Raw genomic sequence first — 22,123 nt, 5'->3', positions numbered from 1 at the left:
GAAGTCTAATAAGTCTCTCCCATTCACAGAGTATGATATAAGCTTTCTAAACTGTGAGCTTATAACCTAGATGGTTTTCCTTAGGGTGCCCACACATGAATTGCTCACTCTGCCTTTTATGTTCAGTGACTTACTGTTTGTAAGGGAATAGAAGAAGAAAAGTTTCTCTGAGCGGTAAAAAAGCCCTCTCATCTTTCTTTCCATGGCTGTAACAAAACTAGGTTTCTATATGGTCTTTTTTGTTGTTATTTTGTTTTTCCTCAAACATAAAATATGACAGATATGCATGCAGAATATCAAGGGCTTAATTCTGTTGCTGTTGCAAAGAACACAGGCATGTCTGGTCTTGGCATGGGTGCCAGGACAGGTTAAAGGCAGAGCTATGCTCTGGCATGTGTTGTTACTTGCCTTTGAGCTTGGGAGTGATCTGGAGTGCTGGCATTCCTTCAGTTGCAAAAATAGGGAGGAGAGGATAAACAAATGCTGGAGGAGTAAGGAAGCTAAAATGAACACATTTAAAAAAAGAACTAAGAGGCTTCTTTTGATTCAGTTCTCTGTTTAGAAGTTGAAACTTACTGACATTGGGAAAGGGCTACCTGGAGGCAATGTACAGGTCTGCTAGAAAATTTTTTTGTGCTCTTAGGGACTATAAGTAATCACACAACATCCATCTCTTAGCACACTGAGTGTCGAGCATCTTGAAAAATATTTTGTTTGCTTCTTTCAAAAGCATTGTGCAGAAGATTAAAGCTTTGGGGTAGGAAGGAATCGAAGCTTGCTTTCAAGTAAAAGTAAACAGCATTATTGGCAGTCCAAGGAATCAGAAGAGAAGGAGTTATATTTACAATACATATATTGGATATATTAGCACTTAGGGTTTATAATTGAAAATATTCAAAACACTTAAAAATTGGAATGAAAACACTGCAAAAATTTAAGTTTTGAGGAAAGTTGATAGCATATAGTGAATTTTGGATTGTTTTTTCACTTTCTGAAAACCTTCAGCGGAAAACACAAGATTTATATTGAAAAGAGAGGTACTGTGAAGAAAGGTATTTTGTTAAGAAAGTCCATCCTGAGGCTGTCTCTTTGGGGTTGTGTGGATCATGAAACTAACTCTTGAAGAAAGCATGGCTCTCTGCCATGGTAATTTGCACAACATTACTTGTTGGAGGCCAAGCAGTGGAATGCAGTTTGGTCTTGTTTTTTCTCTGCACCTGAAATATTTTTTTTAAATACTTTGTTTGTCACGGTGATCCAGTTTTAAATGTATTTGAATAACTGCACATGCAGTTTGTGCATCATTTAAATCAATGAATGGTCAGTATGATCCTTGAAAACATCTTTTGCTGCCAAGAAAAGCAAATATATTATATGAACAAATCTATTTGTTTTCTTAATAGGCACTTAGATCCTTCATTTGCCTTTCAATCTGTTTTTTTTTTCCACGTTCTTATACAAATAATGCGGATCACTACATTGTAATAGGGAGGAGAAGTCTAGCATGGATATCTAGTTGAATAAAGTATAAGGTCTAGGAACTACAACTGCTTGGCCAGTTCTTACAGTGGAGTGCATCAACAGGGATTTGTGTTGAGGCTGGTGCTGTCACGTGTGCATAAATGTTGAGAAGAAGGTAAGCAATGAGGTGAGGAAGTCTGATGCTAACTTACTGAGTAGTCAAGATCGGGGTTCAAGTATCCTCTAGCTTTTCAGCATGCAGTGTCCGAAACACAAAGACCTGATGCTGCCCTAATTGAGCTGGAACTGCTAGGGATTCAAGAAAGTTGTGACTGCGAGTGTACCAGCATGCACTTCTCTCCCTCCTCTCTTCCTGACTGATGACCTCTTTGACTCTTCCACGCCTGTCATATTTTGGGAATGGCAAACAGCAACCATTTCTGCTTGCTAGGAGTACTTTTTAAGACTGAAAAAAAAAAAAAAGTAGCTAAACTAATTTCAGCATGGATTTACTAGCATGGGACTCAGTGCCACCCAGAAAATGTTTCTCACCACCTTTATTGCAGGGGCTGTGCAGCCCATGTTTAGACCCTGTGTCAGGGAACTATTGTGCCCAGTATTCTACTGAGCTCCTGGGTTTTGTGTTTTGCTTTTTTTTTTTTTTTCACTTGCATAACTGAAATATGTTCATGATGCTGGTTCCACTGTTACAAGCAAAGGCTTTGTACTGCCTGTTGGTCCCATTCCAGTAGTTCACTGATGCCCTTATTCTAGGAATCCTCTGTGACATTTCTTCTTCTCATTGCCAAGGGGAGTATTATAGCAGCACAGTGCAATAATTGTCATCATACCCTGCTTCTTCAAACTTTTGGCAATCAGAGCTAATATAATCTTGCTTGGCAAGTCCTGCTTCATTAACCTGATCTTCTGTGACAAGGTGGCCCACTGAGTGGTTGCAGGAAAGGCTCTGGATGCTGTCTACTTAGCCTTTGGTAAAGCCTTTGACACCATTTCCCACAGCATTCTGCTGGAGAAATTGGCTGTTTGTGGCTTAGATGGGCATACATTTCACTGGATAAAAACCTGGATTTTTTGTATTTAAAAGCCGTGTAGATGTGGCACTTAGGGATGTGGTTTAGTGGCGGACTTGGCAGTGCTGGGTTAACAGTTGAGCTTCATGATCTAAAAGGTCTTTTCCAGTCTAAATGATTCTATAAGCTGTCATATCTAATTTTAACCTGCAGGTAACATTTAATTCTTATTTTCAGTTATTTTTGAAGTTAGAAGGCACTATAATGGGAACTGTGCTAGATAGTAATAACATGGTTTTTATATGATAGCCAAAAAGTGTAGAACACAGGGAGTTGTTTTTTTTTTTTTTAAAAAAGACTCCATATTATAGGAGGTATGTGGTGGAGTGATCCAGCACCAAAATATAACTTTAAAACATTTCACTAATTTGTATTTGAACTGAATACAATAAACTTTTTAGGTAGACAGGGAAATTTGAGATTGTTTCAAGCTGTGTGCAGAATGTAGAAAGTGTCTAATTTTCATTTCTCAATTATACTCATGTATAATAAACTGAGTAAATATGGGGTGTGTATTAAGAGAGTGTGTATTTGTACATCATTATTATATACTCCTGATGCATTTTTAAACTGAAAAGAAAATTGCTGTTGGTTAAATATTCACATTTGCTAAAGGTAGTAGTCTATTAAAAGTCCTTTTCTGTACTGCAGGACTTGTTCAGAGACGTAAGTCAACATTTTCCAGAGTGAATACAGATTATTGGTATTATATTGTCAGCTTGAAGCTGGGATCTGGTAGCATTGCCTGATGGATTAATCACAGTGGAGAGAGTATTTTTTGAAAAAGATGATTTGAGTATCTTTCAGAGAGCTGCCAGTTTGTAAAGATTGTTGCAATGAACTACCAGGTTTCAGCATGTCTGGAGTAATCGAAGCATCTCATCAGATGCCCGGGAAGCATATTTTTCCTTATCATGCAGTTTGGGTCTTTGGCTTTGCATTACTGAACAGGTACAGTATTGGAATATTAATATGGCAGAAGAATATATAATATTAAAGGACACTTCACTATGAGGGTGATGAGACACTGACACAGGTTGTCCAGGGAAATTGTGGCTGCCCATCGCTGGCAGTGTTCAAGGCTAGGCTGGATGTGTCTTTGAGCAACCTGGTCTAGTGGAAGATGTCCCTGCCCATGGCAGGGAGGTTGGAACTACATGAATACTGCTTGCCAACACTTAAAGGGGAAGGTTTTATTCTGCAAATTATATGCTTGTATGTGTCATGCAGTTATTTGTTAATACCTCAAAACTAGAACAGTGTATTTTGCTTTATTTGGCAATGGACATAGTGCTGTAAAAATGCATTGAAATAAATTTAAGACTTAGCTTTTCTGTTTGTGAATGAAATTACCCTGACAATTCGTGTTTCTTTTTTCTTGTTCATATATATATAAAAGCTGTGCTTTAACTGCATGATGACGAACCTTATCTGTGCTAACACTGAAATAGCAAATGTAGGTGGTAATGTTTATAGCATAGTCAAAAGCAAGACCTGAGCACACGCATACGTTATTGAGCTAGTATCAATCTGACTAGCTCATCTTCCGGTACCAGTGGAGTTGTAAAAACTCAGGATCCTAGGCAAGTTGTACAGCTTGTGCTATTTTTAATGCCATTAGGACTTTGTTTGTACTGGTGTCAGAGCAAGATAGGTTAACACTAGGCTATCGTTAATACCCTTATGTGCTTGCTATGTGTTGCAGACCTCTGGTCACACTGTAGGCGTGCCAAGAGACAGTGGTCATATCACATCTATTCCTAGTCTTATAATCACAGAATGATTTGGGTTGGAAGGAACCTTAAAGATCATGCAGTTCCAACCTCCCTGCCATGGGCAGGAACATCTTCCACTAGACCAGGTTGCTCAAACACACATCCAACCTAGCTTTGAACACTGCCAGGGATGCGCAGCCACAACTTCCCTGAGCAACCTGTCTCACCACCCTCATAGTAAAGAACTTCTTAATACCTAATCTGAATCTCTCCTGTCAGTTTAAAGTCATTCCCCTTGTCCTGTCACTACCTGCCCTTGTAAAAAGCCCCTCTCTAGATTTCTTGTAGGCCCTTTTGGTACTGGAAGCTGCCCTAAGTCTCCCCAGAGCCATCGTCTTCTCCAGGCTGATCAAGCCCAGCTCTCTCAGCCTCTCTGTGTAGGAGAGGTGCTCCAGCCCTCTGACCATCTTCGTTGCCACCTCTGGAGTTGCTCCAACAGATTTACCTCCCTCTTACATTGGAGGCCCCACAGCCAAATACAGTTTTCTAGCTATCCTCCAGGAAAGCCAGCCTTCAGCAGGAGTATGAGGACACAGATTTTCTGAGCCAGGTTTACACAGGATGTAGATACATGGTGGAAGTAGGTAAGAGTCCCTAATTAGGAGCAGGCACTTCACTTTCTACTCTTGCAAGTAGGCTCTTAGCATGCATATCACTGAAAGCAGCCTTGTAGGTTCCCAAATACCTGGTCTTTCAGGTTTCCTCAGTCACCAACTTTTCCTCTAAGGCTTCAAGTGAAAGTCATTAGATACATCTTTTATTAAGTGGTGGGCAGTGATGACTTTGCAGTTTGAGGGAGAGATGATATGGGCTCAAAATAATTTGATAAACTTCACCTGCTGCTACCAGTCCCTTCAGGCAAACTCCTCTATTGCAAGTACTTTAATAGCAGGCAGGAAATGAATTCTCATCACTGACGTCTTGAAAGTTTTTATTTTTTTTTTATTCCCTAGCATAGCCTTTTTTGTACTTCTGTGTGACTGTAATTTCGTCCATTCTAGTTATGTTTTGTTACCTTTCGGTAACATTTGTCTTTAACTTGTTTTAATCATAGGAATACGTTTAGATGCAGCAGAATATAATTGATTTGAAAGGAATGATAAATGGATAGGTATATGTAGCATCCCTACTCTATCACACTTTTGAATTTAATTGTTTCAAGTTTGCAAAAATAAGCTTTTAAGAAAATGAACTGTGAAATTCACACACACACACACCCCTGCCCTGTTTAACTCTGGAGGCCTTTTGAAATGTCTTATTAGAGGAGTTTTTACTTTCTGTGGTGTTTGTTTTTTATGCAATGCTATAACTTCACTTTTCTACTTACTGTTTTATCACAGAGGAATTGCTTGGAATGTCACTTCCAATTTTAGCTGTCGGTTCAGTTCCTGACTTGATATAGATAACAGTAGATTATTTTTTTTCCTCCCTCCTTACAACAACCACCCTCCTATTGTAAAACCTTTTTATAATGACACACTTCCTCCCCTCCCAGTGATACATCAAGTCAGATCTACAGGAATGAAAAAATAGTTCAGATACGACACTGACAGTTTTAAGAGTTTCTCAGTGCTTTAATTTTTTCAAAAGCATTTTTTTTTTCTTTTCCCCTGCCCAATCCAAGCTAAAATGGCAGGCTTGAGTCTGCAATAACGTAGTTGTTATTACATAGTCCGCTTACCTCGTAGGTTGCAAATTTTGTGGAGTTAGAAACAGCTAAAAAAAAGTGCCAGTGTAATTTCAAATACTGTGTGCTTTCTACTGTAGAATGTGTTTGCAGTTTTTATGCTTTCTAACTGCAAAAATGTTACACTTTGTCAGAAAATGCCTCCATACAATGTAGACTGTGGCAGATTCAGGAATCTGGAGTAGGTACTTGACTGATGGTTGCCAGCTTAATATCATTAAGCTTCCTTGATGTTAAAAGGAGCTGTGTACAGTTATGCAGGTATGAATATACAGTTAGCAGGCATCTGTCTCTTATTTCAGTTTTATGCATGGATTCCCCAGAAACAGGGGTATCTTCACCACTCTGATTTGAAACTCATGACAGTTAACAACAAACAGTAGTGGCTTTAGTTGTAGAGCAGTACTTTGGATTTACAACAGCAAAACTTGGCCAATCATTTGGCAAAGTGAATTGGAAGGGTTTCTGTTGATTCTAGGTGTTGGGCACTCTTCTACTTCAGCAGTTTGCTATGATGCTTAAGTTAAATTTAGGAATCTTTTAATTTTCTCCTCAGATCAGTGTTTCAACACAATTTCATGATCTGGGCAGTGGTGGTGTGCCTGTAGACTTTGTCAGTATTTTAAGAAAGATGTAATAGTTCAAGGCCTAGTTGCTGTTTGACATTTGGCTTGATCCAGTAAGCACTTTATGACAATTATTCAAAATTATCAATGGTAGGAAGCAAACCCCAATATATTAGATAATTACACATTACTACAGAGCTGATTTTGATCCTATTTGCTGTGCATAAAGACCAGTTTGTTAGAAGTTACCCTTTTATTTAAAATTGCACCTGAGGTGGAGGGAAGCTAGTCCAAAGAAGGTCATATAATGAACTTAGAGAGAAATTTTGGATCTCCTTAGATACTGAAAACCAAAACTGATCTCTTGGATATGCATAATGGTTCCCTTGATTACAATTTTGTCATTTCATTTGTAAATGCATTTTTTGTTAGTCCTTTGTTTGACAGAGCACAGCTCATCTAAATGATTGAAAGTCTGCAGTAATAGTATTCAGAAGGTATTTTTCTTCCATTTTGTGTCATGATGTGGGAGATGTTTTGCAGCAATATATACTTTCTTTTCTGGCAGCCTTATGCTCTTTCATCTTTTGTTTCCCCTCTTGTTCCCTCTTGCATACAGGAAGAGTAAATGCATCAGATGCTCTGATCACTGTACTTGATTGTGTACCTTGGAAAAGCAGTCAGATTAATTTGAAGATGTAGCATTGTTTCATTCCCACTTCTACTGGTGTAGGGAGTTCAGTAGGTTGTCTCTAAAGAGGTTCTTGGGCTGTAGCATCTGCTTTCATAAATGGATAAAACTTCAAATAACCCTGAATGGTCTCTTTTGTGTTTGTAGTTACTCTTGTACGTCAACTGCGTCAAGACAAACCTTACTCGTACAAATTCTTGTTAATGATTTTATAGTTATCTTTAGCTAACCATTTGCCAATTTGTTTGTATTATACATATCCCTTTCATATACAAATCTAAACATAAAGCCTTTAAATGTTGACAGTTATAACAAGCTACATGGAAGCTGTGATTCTTCATTCCAGGCCTTTCTGAATACCCGACTCGTCTGAAAGGCAAGAAGCAGATAGTTGCTTCTCTTTACGTACTGACAGGTTTCCACTTATTTTAGATATATATTTTGGAGGAAATCTAAGTCTATGGAGTTGTTACATTTGCTGGTTTCATCTCTGGAGCATGAATATCAGCAGAGGAACTATTTTCTATAGCGGTGAAAAGAGAAAAAGCTGTTAGGTTTGATTGTCTAGTTTTTGGACAGAGTGTATAGGAGTCTTATGTACTCACAGCTGAGTGTTAAATTGTCTCAGATCTTTGTTAACTTCTGAAATAAGCCCCTCTGTTTGGTCATATCTTTTCTGAAAGATTGCCAGCTTTTAAAGGAATCACGCTGCATTACCCACTTTTCAAGTCTGGGAGACTATTGATGTTGATATTTTCCTTCAAAATCTGAAGAATTCAAAGTGTTTCAGCAGTATTGCAGTAAAAGAACTTTTTCAAATTAGTCTGATATTTGTTTTTGAACTATTATTGCCTGTTTTCCCAAGGTGACTTGATCTGTTGCCCTTAAAGACTTTTTGTATTTTACTTTACCATGTAGAACCTCAAAGAACGTCTCTCTCAACAGCACCTGAGAATTGCGTCTGGGTTACCACATATGCTTGACTCACTGGATTCTACAAATTAAGAATTCCCAACATAGCGCTTGTATTTCTCCCTTAACTTACTGGACTGTTTTACTACTTTCTCCCTTTTAAAATTTTATTGACTAATCAATTAGCTGGATTTCAGTCTACAGGACAATGCATCCGTTTTAGACCAACCCAACCTGAATAATATTTCAAGCAAGTCAGTGTACAAGTGGTTTCTAGATAAGTCTGATTGCTTTTTCTGAGTCTATTTCTCTTTCGACCTCTGGCATATTTCAGTATAACATCATGTGCTTTTTCCTTGGACCTCTGTTTTATTTTAACCTTTGTGACCTTTGGATGTTGATTTATGCTTTGATAACTGGGTTTGGAGTGTTCATTTAATAAGTGGTAAAAGGTGGCGGGGGGGAAAGACTTTCTCAGGGAAATCATTACTCATCAGTCTTAACTGTGGTCTTACTGTCTTACTGTATTAAATTTTCACTTTTTTTCTTATGAAAGATTACTAAGTAAGTAAAGGGTCTTTTTGTGAGAAAACGCAGAATCAGGCCATCCATTTCAAAACAAATACAAACCTCTTGGCAGAATGTGATTCTGGCAGAACAAATAGTGCAGTATAAATGTGGAGAAAGAGGCAGACAAGAAAACCTGTGTATATTAAGCATGTGTTACAAATATGACCTGTTTTATGGAGTCATTTGTTAAATGTCATGTGTGGAACTAAAGTTCAGGCTTTTGGTAAAATTGGAATACAGTATGAAAAAGTTTTCATGTTTAGGATCACTTGAATAAAGAAGTACCTGAGGAAGGAATGTTAAAGTAAGTTTACATTAATCTCTGCAGAATCTCACTGAAGTAGAGAATGAGCTCTGCAGCATTTGTGTTGTGAACCGGCAATGAGGGAATGTATGGGTACATGTTCTAGGGGTTATTTGTTAGCAGATGTTAGGGATAAAAAATGGATAATAGAAGTTTTAAGGTAAAAAGGATTAATTCTGAGGGAGTGATTGATAGCTTCACTCTTGTGAAAAATGAGTCATACTAAACTAGAAGAGCCTGCATCTTCTCTGCAGAGCAGTCAAAAAATGATAGTGGTGATTTGTATCATATTGCACTCTGCAATAGGTCCCCATATCACTTAATGTCATTTGAATTGCATAGCTAGAGACAACATTCAAAGTTTCAAGTGATGATAAAGAAATCCCTTTTAAATAAAAATTGAAGTGAAATGCCTGCTGTAAGACTGTTATTTTGTTTCCTTGAAAGTATGCTACTCTTCTAATGGAATCTGACATTTGATTCAGTAAATATGAAAGTTGGAATGAGCTAGACTTGCCTGATTTGTTTAGGAATGAGGTGGCAGCTAAACTTTTGAATACCTGCAATAGGAGAAAAAAGCTAACTACTGAGTTCCTTTTTTCTTAGTTTCTGGCATGGTCTTTTCTAACAGTTTATTCCCGTTATAGCTCATAGAGCTGAAGTAGGATGGCACAGATCAGTAATTAAAGAACGCCTGTATCCATCTGCCTGGTGACTTTTATGCTTTGTTGTCTTTATATATCTACATGTTGCATTGGATGTAAACAGCTAAACAGAAGGACTTCCCAATCAGGTTCCAAATCCTAACATTGTGTCATATTTTATGTCTCAGAGTTCTGAAGCCTCTGAAGTGGTAATCCTGGAGCGCTGCTGGATTGTGGAGTTCAGGAGTAAAACAGATGTTTCAATAGTTCTCAGTAAGTAAGACATATCTCAATATGTTCAGTGTCAATTTTTACTGTCAATAAAAATAACAAACTCAGCTACTGAAACTTGCTAAAAATTTAGCTAAAATACATTCTCTTGTCTGTTAAATGCCCATGTCTGAACACTGCTTCTCTCTGAATTCATGCCAAAAAAAGAAAATCTTAGAAGCTATTTACTTTTTCTAAAATCAGGTGAAAGCCATATATCATAATCTTCAACTGACAATAAGTAGACGTTTGAGGTTCAGTTTTGTTAGATATTATGTACAATATGGGGTTTATATTGATGCATAGCCAATTCATCTTATTCTTGAATGATTATTTGCCAACCTCACCATTAAATGAGGGGATTTCCTATTTTTATCTCCTCCTATCAACTCTTCATTAATGAAAGTGTTAAAAACACTATGAAAAAATAGTTATTTCATAGAAATAGGAATAATTATTGAAGTGCAAGGATTGATTTTATTTGGAGAAAAGGCTGACAATTTCCAGGAATAAATCTCCAGTAGCCATTGTGGTAGAAATTTTTTATGATGTGGATTCTTTCTGATACCACTGCAGAGATTTGAAGTCCTTAGATCTATATGATATTTTCTATTGGCTGTAATGGCCTAAGAGCAGTTTTTGTAAAAGTAGCAGGCTGGTAAAAGTAGCTACAGGGGAAAAAAGGTTATGTTGCATTTGTAGGATGATGGCCAGCTTTGCATTTGGTAGAAGTTCCTACTTTCTTTATAATCAGCAAAACCCCCAGTCCACTTCAATGGAAATGTTACATTAATTATGCTAACTTTTTTCCTCACATGCTGAAGTGATTCATATTCTCATAGAATGGTTTGGGTTGGAAGGGACCTTAAAGATCATCTGGTTCTGACCCTCCTGCCATGGGCAGGGACACCTTCTACCAGACCAATTTGTTCAAAGGTCCGTCTAACCTGGCCTTAGGTTTTGGTCACGTTTGAGAAGGCAGTATTGTGGGGTTTATCCTTTTCTGGGGAGTAGCTCAAATCCTGCATATTTAATAGTGGAATTAAGGCTCTTGTCTCTTCCTCATGTTGAGGCACTGCACCAAAAAAGACTTCTTTCTGGATTTGGAAGCATTGCTTTGCCTAATTATAACAGCTGAATGATTACCATTGACTCTCAAATTGAGACATTTTAAATTGTGCCCTAATTGAGTCCAACTCATTGATTGGAATCATCAGCTTTATGAGGTGGTGATGTTACAGTTTGAGTAGAAATACAGTCATGCCAGTTGTGTTCTGGCACTTCTTTTACAATGCTTGAACATAATGCTGCTAAACTGAACCAAGAATACAGTTGTGATTGCTGACAGGACTCTCAATTAGCTCTGAAGCCTGCAAACAGGGCAGTTTCTGTGGCAGTGAGACTGGCAGGTTTTAAGTCTAAAAGCTGGGAAAGTAGACAACAATGAATATTGAGTAAGCACTTCAAGCTGCCTGTGGAGAAAGACTGTGAATATGTGTGGAGGAAGAAATATGCTTGCATAGTTACGAAGAGAAATTGCTAGCTGAGAGACAGACTTTTCAAAACAAAGTTTTTGAAGGTCAGTAGTGTGGTTAGAAGTAGGGGTGGCATTCTGACCAGCCTCTAAAAACATATTAAAGAACAAATGAAGAAGCAGTGCAGAGAAGTCTAGGTATGCAGAGCCAGCAAATGAGGAGAATGCCTGGGGTGCAACTGAAGGAATACAGCAAGAAAACAGAGAAGAGACAGACAGGTATATGAGAAATGGATTTCAAACTTGGCAATTTTCCTGTGCCGGAGAACAAGGACAATGACCTGGCTGCTGCTGCTTTGTTGGATGGGAAAAGAAAAAGAAAGCCAGACTATTACGAGGTATCAGAACAAAACTGAAGACAAATGAAAATGATGTATTGTGTACTGAGTGATGATAAACTACCAAAAGAAGTGTAATAATCCATGTACTATAGGTGAGAACAAAATTCAGAAGACAAAATGGGGGAGAAAAGCGAAACTCAGGAAGTAAGAAGAGATCTTTGTCAGTGGGGTCTTTGATAATGAAAAACTAGCTGTATTCTCACAAGAATATATCCCTTAGCCATTGGGAGCCAGAAAAACTTTAAAATATCTATCTGAGACTTTTAAAGAATTTGGGTGAAAGCAGGAATAGATCATACCTGCTCATAATGTCAAATTCCTTGTGGAACAGATGGAAGAGAGCTGTGCAGGAAAACAGAAGCAGCTCCATGGAAGGAAGTAGAGTTGATCTTCGAGGTTTAATTTGGAGTATGGCTGGGAAGGGACTTGCAGGCTTGGAGATGAAGATAATTAGCTGGTGGGTCAACTTAGAACCGTGAGGGGACGGTTAGAGCGAGCTTTTGGCCAGTTGCCTCCATATTTCTCTGAGTGGTGGGCTGAATCCCAGGAGACATGAGGAAGAGTGAGAAACTGAGAGTAATTTGGATATTTAGTAAGAGAATGTAATACAGGGCAGTGAAGTTAACATGAAAGGAAAAATAAGTACACTTTTATGCAGCATCTAGTGATACTGTGGAGCTGATCATTGCCTCAAGGTGGTGTGGGCACTGGAACATAATGGGAGTACAGAAGAGTTCAGGCAGTTGCAGCAGATAATCCTCCCAGTGCTTCAAGTGTAGTGCTCCCAAAGCAATCTATCTCAAAAGGTTTCTAAGCAGAACATGAATGAAAATAGGAGGACTTGTTAGGTGACTGTTGTTCTGTATGTGGCTGGTTTCTTGCATGCCTTTCCAGAAACTAGTTACTATTAGCAGAATAGTGTGAGTAGGATCTGACCGTGACAGTTCATAAATATGTGATTCATTCCTGAAATCCTGAAGGGTGTAATAAGGAAAGTGTTTCAACCCTTTTGTCCAAAAAGATCTTAAAACTGGAAACTGCTGCTGTGCGCTAAGATGTTTGAGCAGTGCGCTGTTAACTGCCTTCCCTTGGATTCTTCTCAGGAATAACCACCATTTTCATGCCATCAAAAGGCAATGGGTGAGAGTACAAGTGACTCTCTTCTGAGAGGTTCAGAGTCACCCATTTACCAACCTGACACCCTCTCTAGAGAAGTGTGCTGCTCACTGGGGGCATGTATCAGGGATGTCACTGAGAGACCATCAAGCCTCATACAGTCCACTTACTGTTATCTGCTGCTTTTGTTTTAACGTGAGCACCAGTGATATAGCCAAGAGCAGTCTGAGGGGACCTTGACAGGCTTGAGAGGTGGGCCATGAACCCCATGAAGTTCAAAAAGGCCAAGTCCAAGGTCATGACCTGGGTCAGGGCAATCCCAGGCACAAATATAGGCTGGGCAGAGACTGGATTGAGAGCAGCCCTAAGGAGAAGGACTCGGGGGTGTTGGTTTACAAGAAGCTCAACATCAGCCAGCAGTGTATGTTTTCAGGCCAGAAAGCCAACCGTATGCTGGGTTGCATCTAAAGACGCATGACCAGCAAGTTGAGCGGGGAGAATCACCTTCCCACTTCCACCTCAAGTGCTGCATTTGTTCTGAGTCTCCCAACATTAAGGACATGGACTTCTTGGAGTGAGACCAGAGGAGGGCCACAAAGATGATCGGAGGGCTGGAGCACCTCTCCTATGAGGACAGGCTGAGAGAGCTGGGCTTGATCAGCCTAGAGAAAAGAAGGCTCCAGGGAGACCTTAGAGCAGCTTCCAGTGCTTAAAGAAATCTGGAGAGGTGCTTCCTACAAGTGCATGTAGGGATAGGACAAGGGGGAATGGCTTTAAACTGACAGAGGGGAGATTTAAATTAGATATTAAGAAGTTCTTCACTGTGAGGGTGGCGACACACTGTCACAGGTTGCCTATGGAAGCTGTGGCTGCTCCATCCCTGGCGATGTTCAAGGCCAGGTTGGATGGGTCTTTGAGCAACCTGGTCTAGTGGAAGGTGTCCCTGCCTATGACAGGGGGTTGGAACTACATGAAATTTCTATCGTCCCTTCCAGATCACTCCATGGTTCTGTGATCTAAGCTTGTACAATGCAGGCAGGCATCATAGCCTCCCTGGGCACAGAAATACGTAACTGTTTAGAGCACAGCTGTGTCTCTGCTGGACCTTGGAAACCCTGTTATCAGCGGTGACACTTCTGAGTGTATGTGTCCAGGTGCTGGCAAGGAGGGGTTCTGCAAGGCAGTCTCCCTGAGGAGTGGCAGGGGCTACCCTGTGCCGGACTCAGCTGGTTCCATCCAGTTCCAGGTGCCCACCCTCAGGGCTCTGCCCCTCAGCCTTGCGGGTGCCTTAGGGAAAGCATGTTTTGGAGATGGTGAGATACTGCCCAGCTGTGAGGAGTGAGGGGAAAGTGTGGGAAGCAGCCCTGTGAGGGCCAGAGTGAGAGCACATGGAGGGGAGGAGGCTCTCTAGGCCAAGCAGAGATTCCCCTGCAGCTCCCTGGGGGGCTGAAGTGGAGGAGGTATTTCCCTGCAGCCATGGGTAAAGTGTGAGGGGGAAGGAACAGCAGAGGAGCACTTATGGGCTGATCATAACCACCCAAGCCCTCTGACTTTCATGTGGGAAGGTAGAGGGGTAAAAAGGAGAGTGAAGTTGAGCCTGGGAAAATGGGGGAGAGCGGAGGAGGGAAAAGGTCTTTCTCCATAGTCAGCACTATTAATTTACAGTATATTAAGTTATTTTTCCTATGAATCTGTTTTGCCTGTGGTGATGATTAGTAAGTGGTCTCCCTGTCTTTAACCTCACCCATGAGCTGCTGGGTTTTTTTGTCTCCCGGTGCTGCTGAGGAGAGGGGGTGAGTGAGGGGCTGGGCAGGTGGCTGGCAGCAGGCCCAGGTCAACACAACACTCTTAATCTGTGTCAGGGTTTTTTTCTTCTAAGTGTTTCATCCACTTCCAGATGTGTCACTGTTCGAGCAGCAGATGCAAACAGATAAGCAATCAGGAACAAAAAACTTGTATTAATGTTGGTAGTTCTTGGTTACTGTTGTGATTCTCTGGAGCAGGACAATTAGAGCTGTGTGGCTAGGTGTTTGAACTGGTCCCAAGAGCAACCTGAATTTGACCGCTCTGTTGTCTATAGCCTCATGTGGGTGAGAGCAAAGAACTGTCTGCCTCCTTCCCTCTATGTCATGTACAACACAAAATTGGGAATGAATCCAAGAGACTCAGGCACAATGAAATTCAATCAGATGAGAGGCAGCATTCAAGGACTGCTTTGTCTTGATCTGTGTATCTCTTCTGCTTTTCAGGATAAGAGATTTCTTTAAAGTTATTTTAATTGCATTACTGTGTGTGATCCCTTAGTGAGAACTATGGAGAGATAAGAGCTCTAATAGCCAGGTAGGGCTGGTGAGGTGCAAGGAGGAAGGGAGGGAACAGGAAGAAGACAGAGCTTTTGAGGAAAGGTCATAGTCATCTAAAACACATTGCAGTGTGCATCGGGGGGGGGGGGGGGGGGAAGGCCTGCATATAGGAATACCCTTAAGATGGCAAGCATTCCCTTTTGCCATGTGTAGTATGCAAGTCACTTCACCTTGGAGCTTTTTGTTGCCTTCAGTAGTAGTGGGTTGGAAAGGCAGATCAGTATCACTCCATTTTAGCTATAGAGTAAGTGAGGCATATGCTAGGATTACTCTTGCAGACCCAGACATAGAATCAAGATCTGTGAATGCTGCTTTTTTTAAGGGGGACTGATGGTCCAGCCAGTCATGCGATCTACTTCCTCTCAGCAAAAGCAGTCTACAGTTTTGCGAAGGCCTCAGTACGTAAAATGAGTGCTGTGGTACTTCTGCTCAGTGATCTTGAGATACCATTGTGGTATGTAAATATTTGTGTGGTCTGCCTTGCTTCTAGTATAGGTGTGGTAGTTACTTAATGAAAGGGAAGGAGCAATGTGGCATGTATGAAAGCCTCCAGGTATTAAAAGAAACAAAGTTTTGTACTGCAGTAGTCATCCTGGGATATCACACTATATTAATTTCAAATACCTCAGGCTTCTGTGGGGACTTATATAGGTTACCATTGCAATCTCTATTTAACTTTATTCCAGCATTGCAAAATATAAAAAACAACGCTGAAGATAAGATTCTTAATTAAATTTTTTATCTTTGATTGAAATTTAACTTCCAAAGCAAGATTAACTTGGCACCATGAGTAACCACAGGATGATTTCGTCACTACTAATTTGAAGATGAAATACATCAGCATATAGGATTCAGTCAGCTTTGTGAATTAAAAGCTTCTGATGTCTGTATTAGAAATATCCTGTGGACATAATTTACGTATCAAAGCTTCTGTTCTACTTTTGTTACAGCATATGGTGGTTAGCTGTGATGGTGCTTTATATTTTTGAGTGGCAGTGGCTCATTGATATTCTCAACCATTTTCCACTGCTGAGGTAACATCTGAGAATTACTTTTTGCTTGTGTGTGTCATAGAATCACAGAATAGTTAAGGTTGGAAAAGACCTTAAGATCATCTAGTTCGATCCCCTCTGCCATGGGCAGGGACACCTCGCACTATAAACCATGTCACCCAAGGCTCTGTCCAGCCTGGCCTTGAACACCACCAGGGACGGAGTATTCACAAGTTCCCTGGGCAACCCATTCCAGTGCCTCACCACCCTTACAGTAAAGAACTTCTTCCTTACATCCAATCTAAACTTCCCCTATTTAAGTTTTAACCCATTACCCCTTGTCCTATCACCACAGTCCCTAATGAAGAGTCCCTCCCCAGCATCCTTGTAGGCCCCCTTCAGATACTGGAACACACCTGTTGTAGAGCAAACACAGAATGCTGTGGTACAGAATTTGTTCCCACAAATGTCATCAATGATCCCTCAGTGTTAGCTTGCTTTTGCAGCTTTATCCAAGTGTCAGTTGTGTTATCCAAGTGTCAGTGCTCACATTTAGAGACCATTTCATGCATTAAAGTTAGTAATATATGGCCTTTTCTCTCCCCTCCTCCTCTCCTGTGGCTAGTAGCTGTGACCATTAATTTATTTTCAGCCAGACAGATCAAAACTGAACTAACAGTGTAGAGAAATGAGAAGAAATATTTTATAGTTGGCAATTTATTGTAATTGCGGAGTAGTGTTTAATGGCAAATATAAATACATCTGACTTTACACATTTTTAGATTTGCTCTTATATTAATGTAAATAGTATAGTAGCAGTACTCTTGCTTTTAAGCACTCTCCTAGCTTCCAGGAAACAAATGAGAGATCTTGGAAAAGCTGAGGACAAAGCTTTGTAAAATGTTGATTTAAATAGGTAATGAATTCAGTTAGATATATACAAATCTATTGCTGGGACAGACACTTTCAGGCAACTCTTGTTTACATCAGTGTCCCAGTGTCTGGCCTCAGAATCTTTCCCTTTATTTCTGTTTTTTGAGTTTATGCAAGCTATCAAAAGGTCTTCGGTTGCTTCTTGTAGCTATGTAGACCACCTTCAGTTCAAGAAGAAAAAGAGGTGAAGATAGAATTACATACCGTTTCCTACTGAATTTAGGGTTAGTAAGTTGAATGTTTATTTTGCAATGAAAGCCATTGTGTTTAACTGCATGAATGTCTTCCGTGGGTTTATTCCATCGAACTTGAATGCCTACTAGCAATGTTTTGCAGCAGTAAGATGAAAATTACTGTTCTACTATTGCAGATTCCCAAATAGATAGAAAATTATCTTACTGTTGTATATTCCTAGATCTTGCCTAGAAATTATAACAATAAAACTAGGAATGTTTACCAGATAAAGAACTGGTCTTGTTGAAATCAGTAGTAAATATTCTGAAAAGGTCAGGATTTTTTTCCAGAATTAACTCATGGTAACTCATGTTGCAGTGACGGCATAACAAAGGATGCTCATGTACGGTAACTACTTCATTGTAAAGCATAAAGTGCTTTGGTCCACTCATGAAATACTCCTGCGTTTAGGACGCAATACAAATATAATTCTGCTGATATGTCTACCACTCATTCAAGGCCTTCATTACATTTGTGGGTCTGTTCATTTCAGACTCATTTCAGCTAAGTTTTTTCTGAGCTTGTTAGGGTTTCTTGTATTCAGCTGATTTAAAATAACAGTCCCCATAGTCTGGGAGAAAAAAGAGCTGATGATCTTTATTATATAAATAAATCTGTTGCTCCTTTATTGCAACAGACGTGTTTGCCAATGTGCATTTTGGACATTGCTTATGTGTGTTCCAGTATGTGAACTTGTTGTCTGTAAACATTACATGCATTGAAACAGTGGGGGAAATATGTAACTTGCCAACTGCTGGATCTGCAGAATAAAACTTTCTACATTTGCAGTGATGAATATTTTCAGGTATTTTAATATGCTTTTCAGAATTTAACCTAGCTGTCAGAGTACTCCAAAGATCTAAATATAGCAGACTGTAGTGTTTTGAAGTGATAGTTTAGAATGAATTTCCAGATAGCAAAACTGGCACCTGTTAGATCAGAATACAGTGAATTATGCCCACTTGTACTGCATTTCACTATCCATTTCTGGTTCCATGCATATTAAGGGTGATTCAGTATGCTTTTTGTGCTTGGCAGTCTGATTTCCACAGCTGAGAAGTAAATATAAATAGCATGATTTCAATTGCAAAACATTGATTTCCTCCCAAAGCAGATGTTTTTTTATCTAGCTAGTGCTAGGATGTTTCAAGACAAGATCACTGTTCCTATTTGCATTTAAAAATAAAGAACAGAAAGAAAAGAACACCTTGGTATATTCTTATTTTGGATGCTAAGTGTTGGCTTGTTTCTCTGCAGTTTTTCCTCAGCTAAAGTATCTTGGATTTTCAGACTGCTTTTATTAAAGTTGTTCTTTTAAAGGCTGAATGGTGTAAGCAGGTGCTTTGCATGCCTAGAAGATCTGATTTTTTTTAAGTAGAATCACTGCTTATTAATTTCGGTCTTGATGCTGGTTAACTACGTGCCTCTTTTTTCCTGTCCTTTTTCCACTGGCAGCTCCAAAATATTATGAAATAAAAATGAACTTCTGAATTACTGAGGTCAGTGACAGAAGAAAGTAGACCATTGTGCTGTTGCAGATCTTACCAGAGCATCAGAAAAGTTATCGCCTCTTCTAATTTCCAGTCTTTTTGAAGGTTACTGCCCTTGTGGCTCAATGCAGTAGCAGAGCTTACAGCTGAAACTTCCATGTCTCTAAAACCATTTTTGACAAACAATAAAACACAGCTTTAGGTTTGATCATTCAAGTAGGTATTTTGTATGTAAACAAGGATCTGATGAACATATGCAGCTCTCTATGGTTTTGAATATTCTTGTCTCAAGAACTGAATACCTTGTTTTATGACTGAGGGCTGAGGCAAGAGTTTGAATCATTATTAGCACTGCTTAAATTGCCTGTGAATCCAGAAAGATGTTCCCTTGCTTCCTGCTCTTCTTTCCAGTCTTTCCTTACGAATTCTGTAGTCTGACTGGTATGTGAAGTCTTATCCAGCATTTTTAGCAGCAGCTGCATTCACACAGATTTCCTTAGATACACCCCCAGACAAAAAAACTTGTCTTGCCTCTACAGGCATTTTTGCTGGTACAGTTCAAGAGGCTTCCAGACTTCAGGTTTGCGTCTTTTGTTCCCCCCACAACAATAAAAGCAGAGTAAATTATAAGTGGCAGATGCTCAGTTTATGAAGTGCAGATGGGTTTAGAATAGCATGTGGGTAAGTGCCCAAGGTGAGATACTCAAGCTAGTAAAAGGGAATTTAAGCTTACTTTGTGCTGAAAAAACTTTTCTATGTTGTTTGGATTTTCAGGCTAAGTATGAAAACATTTAAGTGTACTGTTTCATCCACTAATGTGATCAATGGCTTATTTGAGTCAAAATGATTCTGATGTCCAAACAAATACTTCAGTCCCGATTAATACAGTAGCACAGGTGTTTTGTAGGGTTTTAAGTTTCTAAATCACTTGGCAACTTGTTTTAAAGAAGCAGTGATTTCCCCCCCCCCCCCCCCCCCCAGTTTATTTTTCTCAGTGCTTGTTGCACTAAATGTCACATTGAATTTGTGCCTCTGTGAAGCCATCTACATTGCAGAATTTGAAATGCCTAAGAGGTGTTTTTATTTCTTGTTCTAATCTTAATCAAATGACTGACCTTTGCTACTTACCTGGATTCCTTGGGAGCTTCTGCTTTTTTCCCCTCCTTCTTCATTTTCTTTTAGAAAATCTAATCATTAAACAATTAGACTTCAGGCAGAACAGCAAACAACATGTGGATATTAATGAGGTCAGAAGCTCCCACATACAACCTGTTGAGTCTTTACAGAGGAGCTGCTAGCCTGCGGAATCTGTGCTAAGAAAGCATTTCCTATTTCAGTTTGATTCCGCCACCTAGTTTAGCAATATATTAATTGCTTTTGGAACCACTCTGGGGATAGACTCAGTACAGCACTGAGTACAAAAGAACTGGGAGTTTGATTCAAGGGGTGGCTGGGGTGCATGGTTCTGTGACCATAAAAAGAAATCTGTGTGTGATGCTTTTAATTGTGTGGCATCAGTATTTTCATGATCCTAAAAATTGTGTTTATGTTTTCTGAGCACAGAGTTTCAGAGCGGAGAACCAGATCTTTACCTTGAAGCTGCATCAAAGCCAGATTGTGAATCCTGGGCTGTGGCACTGGGAGAGGCAAACTCAGAAGGTTTGCAGAATAAAATTCAACAGCTCCGGAGGTTGATCATGGAAATCAAAGAGGAGAGATCATCAGATGAAGCACGACAGTTTGTGCCCTCATCCCAAGTAGACAGTCTAGGAGAGCCATGCTTTACAAGTAAGTGCATAATACTCGTTTTATTGAGTATTATTGAGTGGTACACTAAAAATGTCCTGTCTGTATCAGTACAAGTACATTCACTAACAAGGTGCATAATTATGTTTTAACTTGTTGCTTGACAAAGTGCAATTGTAGAGGCAGTAAACTAATGAAAATTATCTTTAAATGTCATTACCTGATGTATTTTTATTTATACAGATAAACTTTGGGGAACAAATGTGTGATCACTGTGTTTCTGACTTTCTCTCCCTAATCTGTTTTCTTCATAAGACTTAGATGTTATTTAGTTAGAAATAATCTTTTCCTCTTTTATGTTCTATATAAGCATATGGACTGCTGTTTAAAATGTAGCCTGATAACTTTGATAAATGTTTATAAAGCCTTAGTGGTGCTTGAATTAGTATTGCAGATTTGTTCTTTGTGATATAAAAGCATGCTGGGGATTTGAAAGTACATAGCTATATGTTGAGTCATCTTTGGTGCTCTGGATTTATGATATCATATAGAGCTCTGGGCACTATATTTCAGTTGCCCAGCTACTTAGTCAAGTCCGTATCCAGCATATTGATAAAGGTGTTTGAAACCAATATGCTGATGCTGCTAGTAGCAGAATTCAACTTGGAAATTTGGTATAATTTCATAAAAAAAAAATAAAATGAAATAAAATGAAATCATGTTGTCTCTTATTGACCAAGGCCTTTTTAAGCTCTGCAGCTGTAATTTTTCTTGCACAGCCCTGAATGATTAGCTATAGTAATGAGAACAATGTGGGTTGGAGTTTTTTGTGGATTTTTTTAATTTTTAATTTTTTGTTTTTTTTTTTTTTTTAAGAAAAATCTTGCATTCCAGTTCATATACTTGGTCCTTCCCATCTGACCAATTTCTTCAGTAACGGCAAATACTCAGTAATGCTCACTGGAGACAACATGTAAATGTCAACAGGAGACAGTTCAATTTCTACAAGGTTCATTGATACCATAGTTGTGATGCAATTACTTCCTGCAGTGGGTGAACAACTGTGTTTTTTAATTATCATTCCTACATTACTCTTGTTGCTGCTCTGTGGTTCACTCCTTTATTCCAGTGCAGTAAGAATATATTGGCCTTTGCACTAAAATATGCACTAGAATGTAATTTTGCAATGAAGGGAATTGAAATATTCTTATTGCCCTTGGTATATGAGAAGAGGAATTAGTGTGATACTTTCCAAAACCAAAAAGAAGTTGGTTTTGTTGCTTTACAACATATATGTAGCTGGTTTATTCTACTGTATTAACCTGATTTACATACTTCCACAGAATGTTTTTTGTCTGTTTTTAGTGGAATGACATCACTACTTAAGAATGAGTAATTAGGTT

At 39.2% G+C, this 22,123-nt stretch overlaps 1 protein-coding gene across 9 annotated transcripts in view; it reads left to right on the top strand.

Moving 5' to 3' along the window:
- Positions 1-22,123, top strand: part of INPP4B (inositol polyphosphate-4-phosphatase type II B) — a 313,515-nt gene that overhangs the window by 103,603 nt on the left and 187,789 nt on the right. For 6 of the 9 annotated variants that reach the window (XM_062637265.1, XM_062637263.1, XM_062637267.1 and 3 more), the window contains 2 exons: positions 9,890-9,974; positions 20,538-20,762. In XM_062637265.1, coding sequence (XP_062493249.1) covers positions 9,890-9,974; positions 20,538-20,762 — 310 coding nt within the window. Of the gene's footprint in view, positions 1-9,889; positions 9,975-14,062; positions 14,276-20,537; positions 20,763-22,123 lie in introns of those variants that run through there. The other 3 variants (XM_062637270.1, XM_062637269.1, XM_062637266.1) reach the window with 2 other exon arrangements.

The sequence above is a fragment of the Pezoporus occidentalis genome, unplaced genomic scaffold, assembly GCF_034315485.1.
Source record: "Pezoporus occidentalis ecotype Australia unplaced genomic scaffold, CSIRO_AGI_Poc_V1 ctg51, whole genome shotgun sequence".
NCBI lineage: Eukaryota > Metazoa > Chordata > Aves > Psittaciformes > Psittacidae > Pezoporus > Pezoporus occidentalis.
Note: the sequence above shows the minus strand (reverse complement) of the source record. Positions and strands in the feature narration are given on the sequence as shown.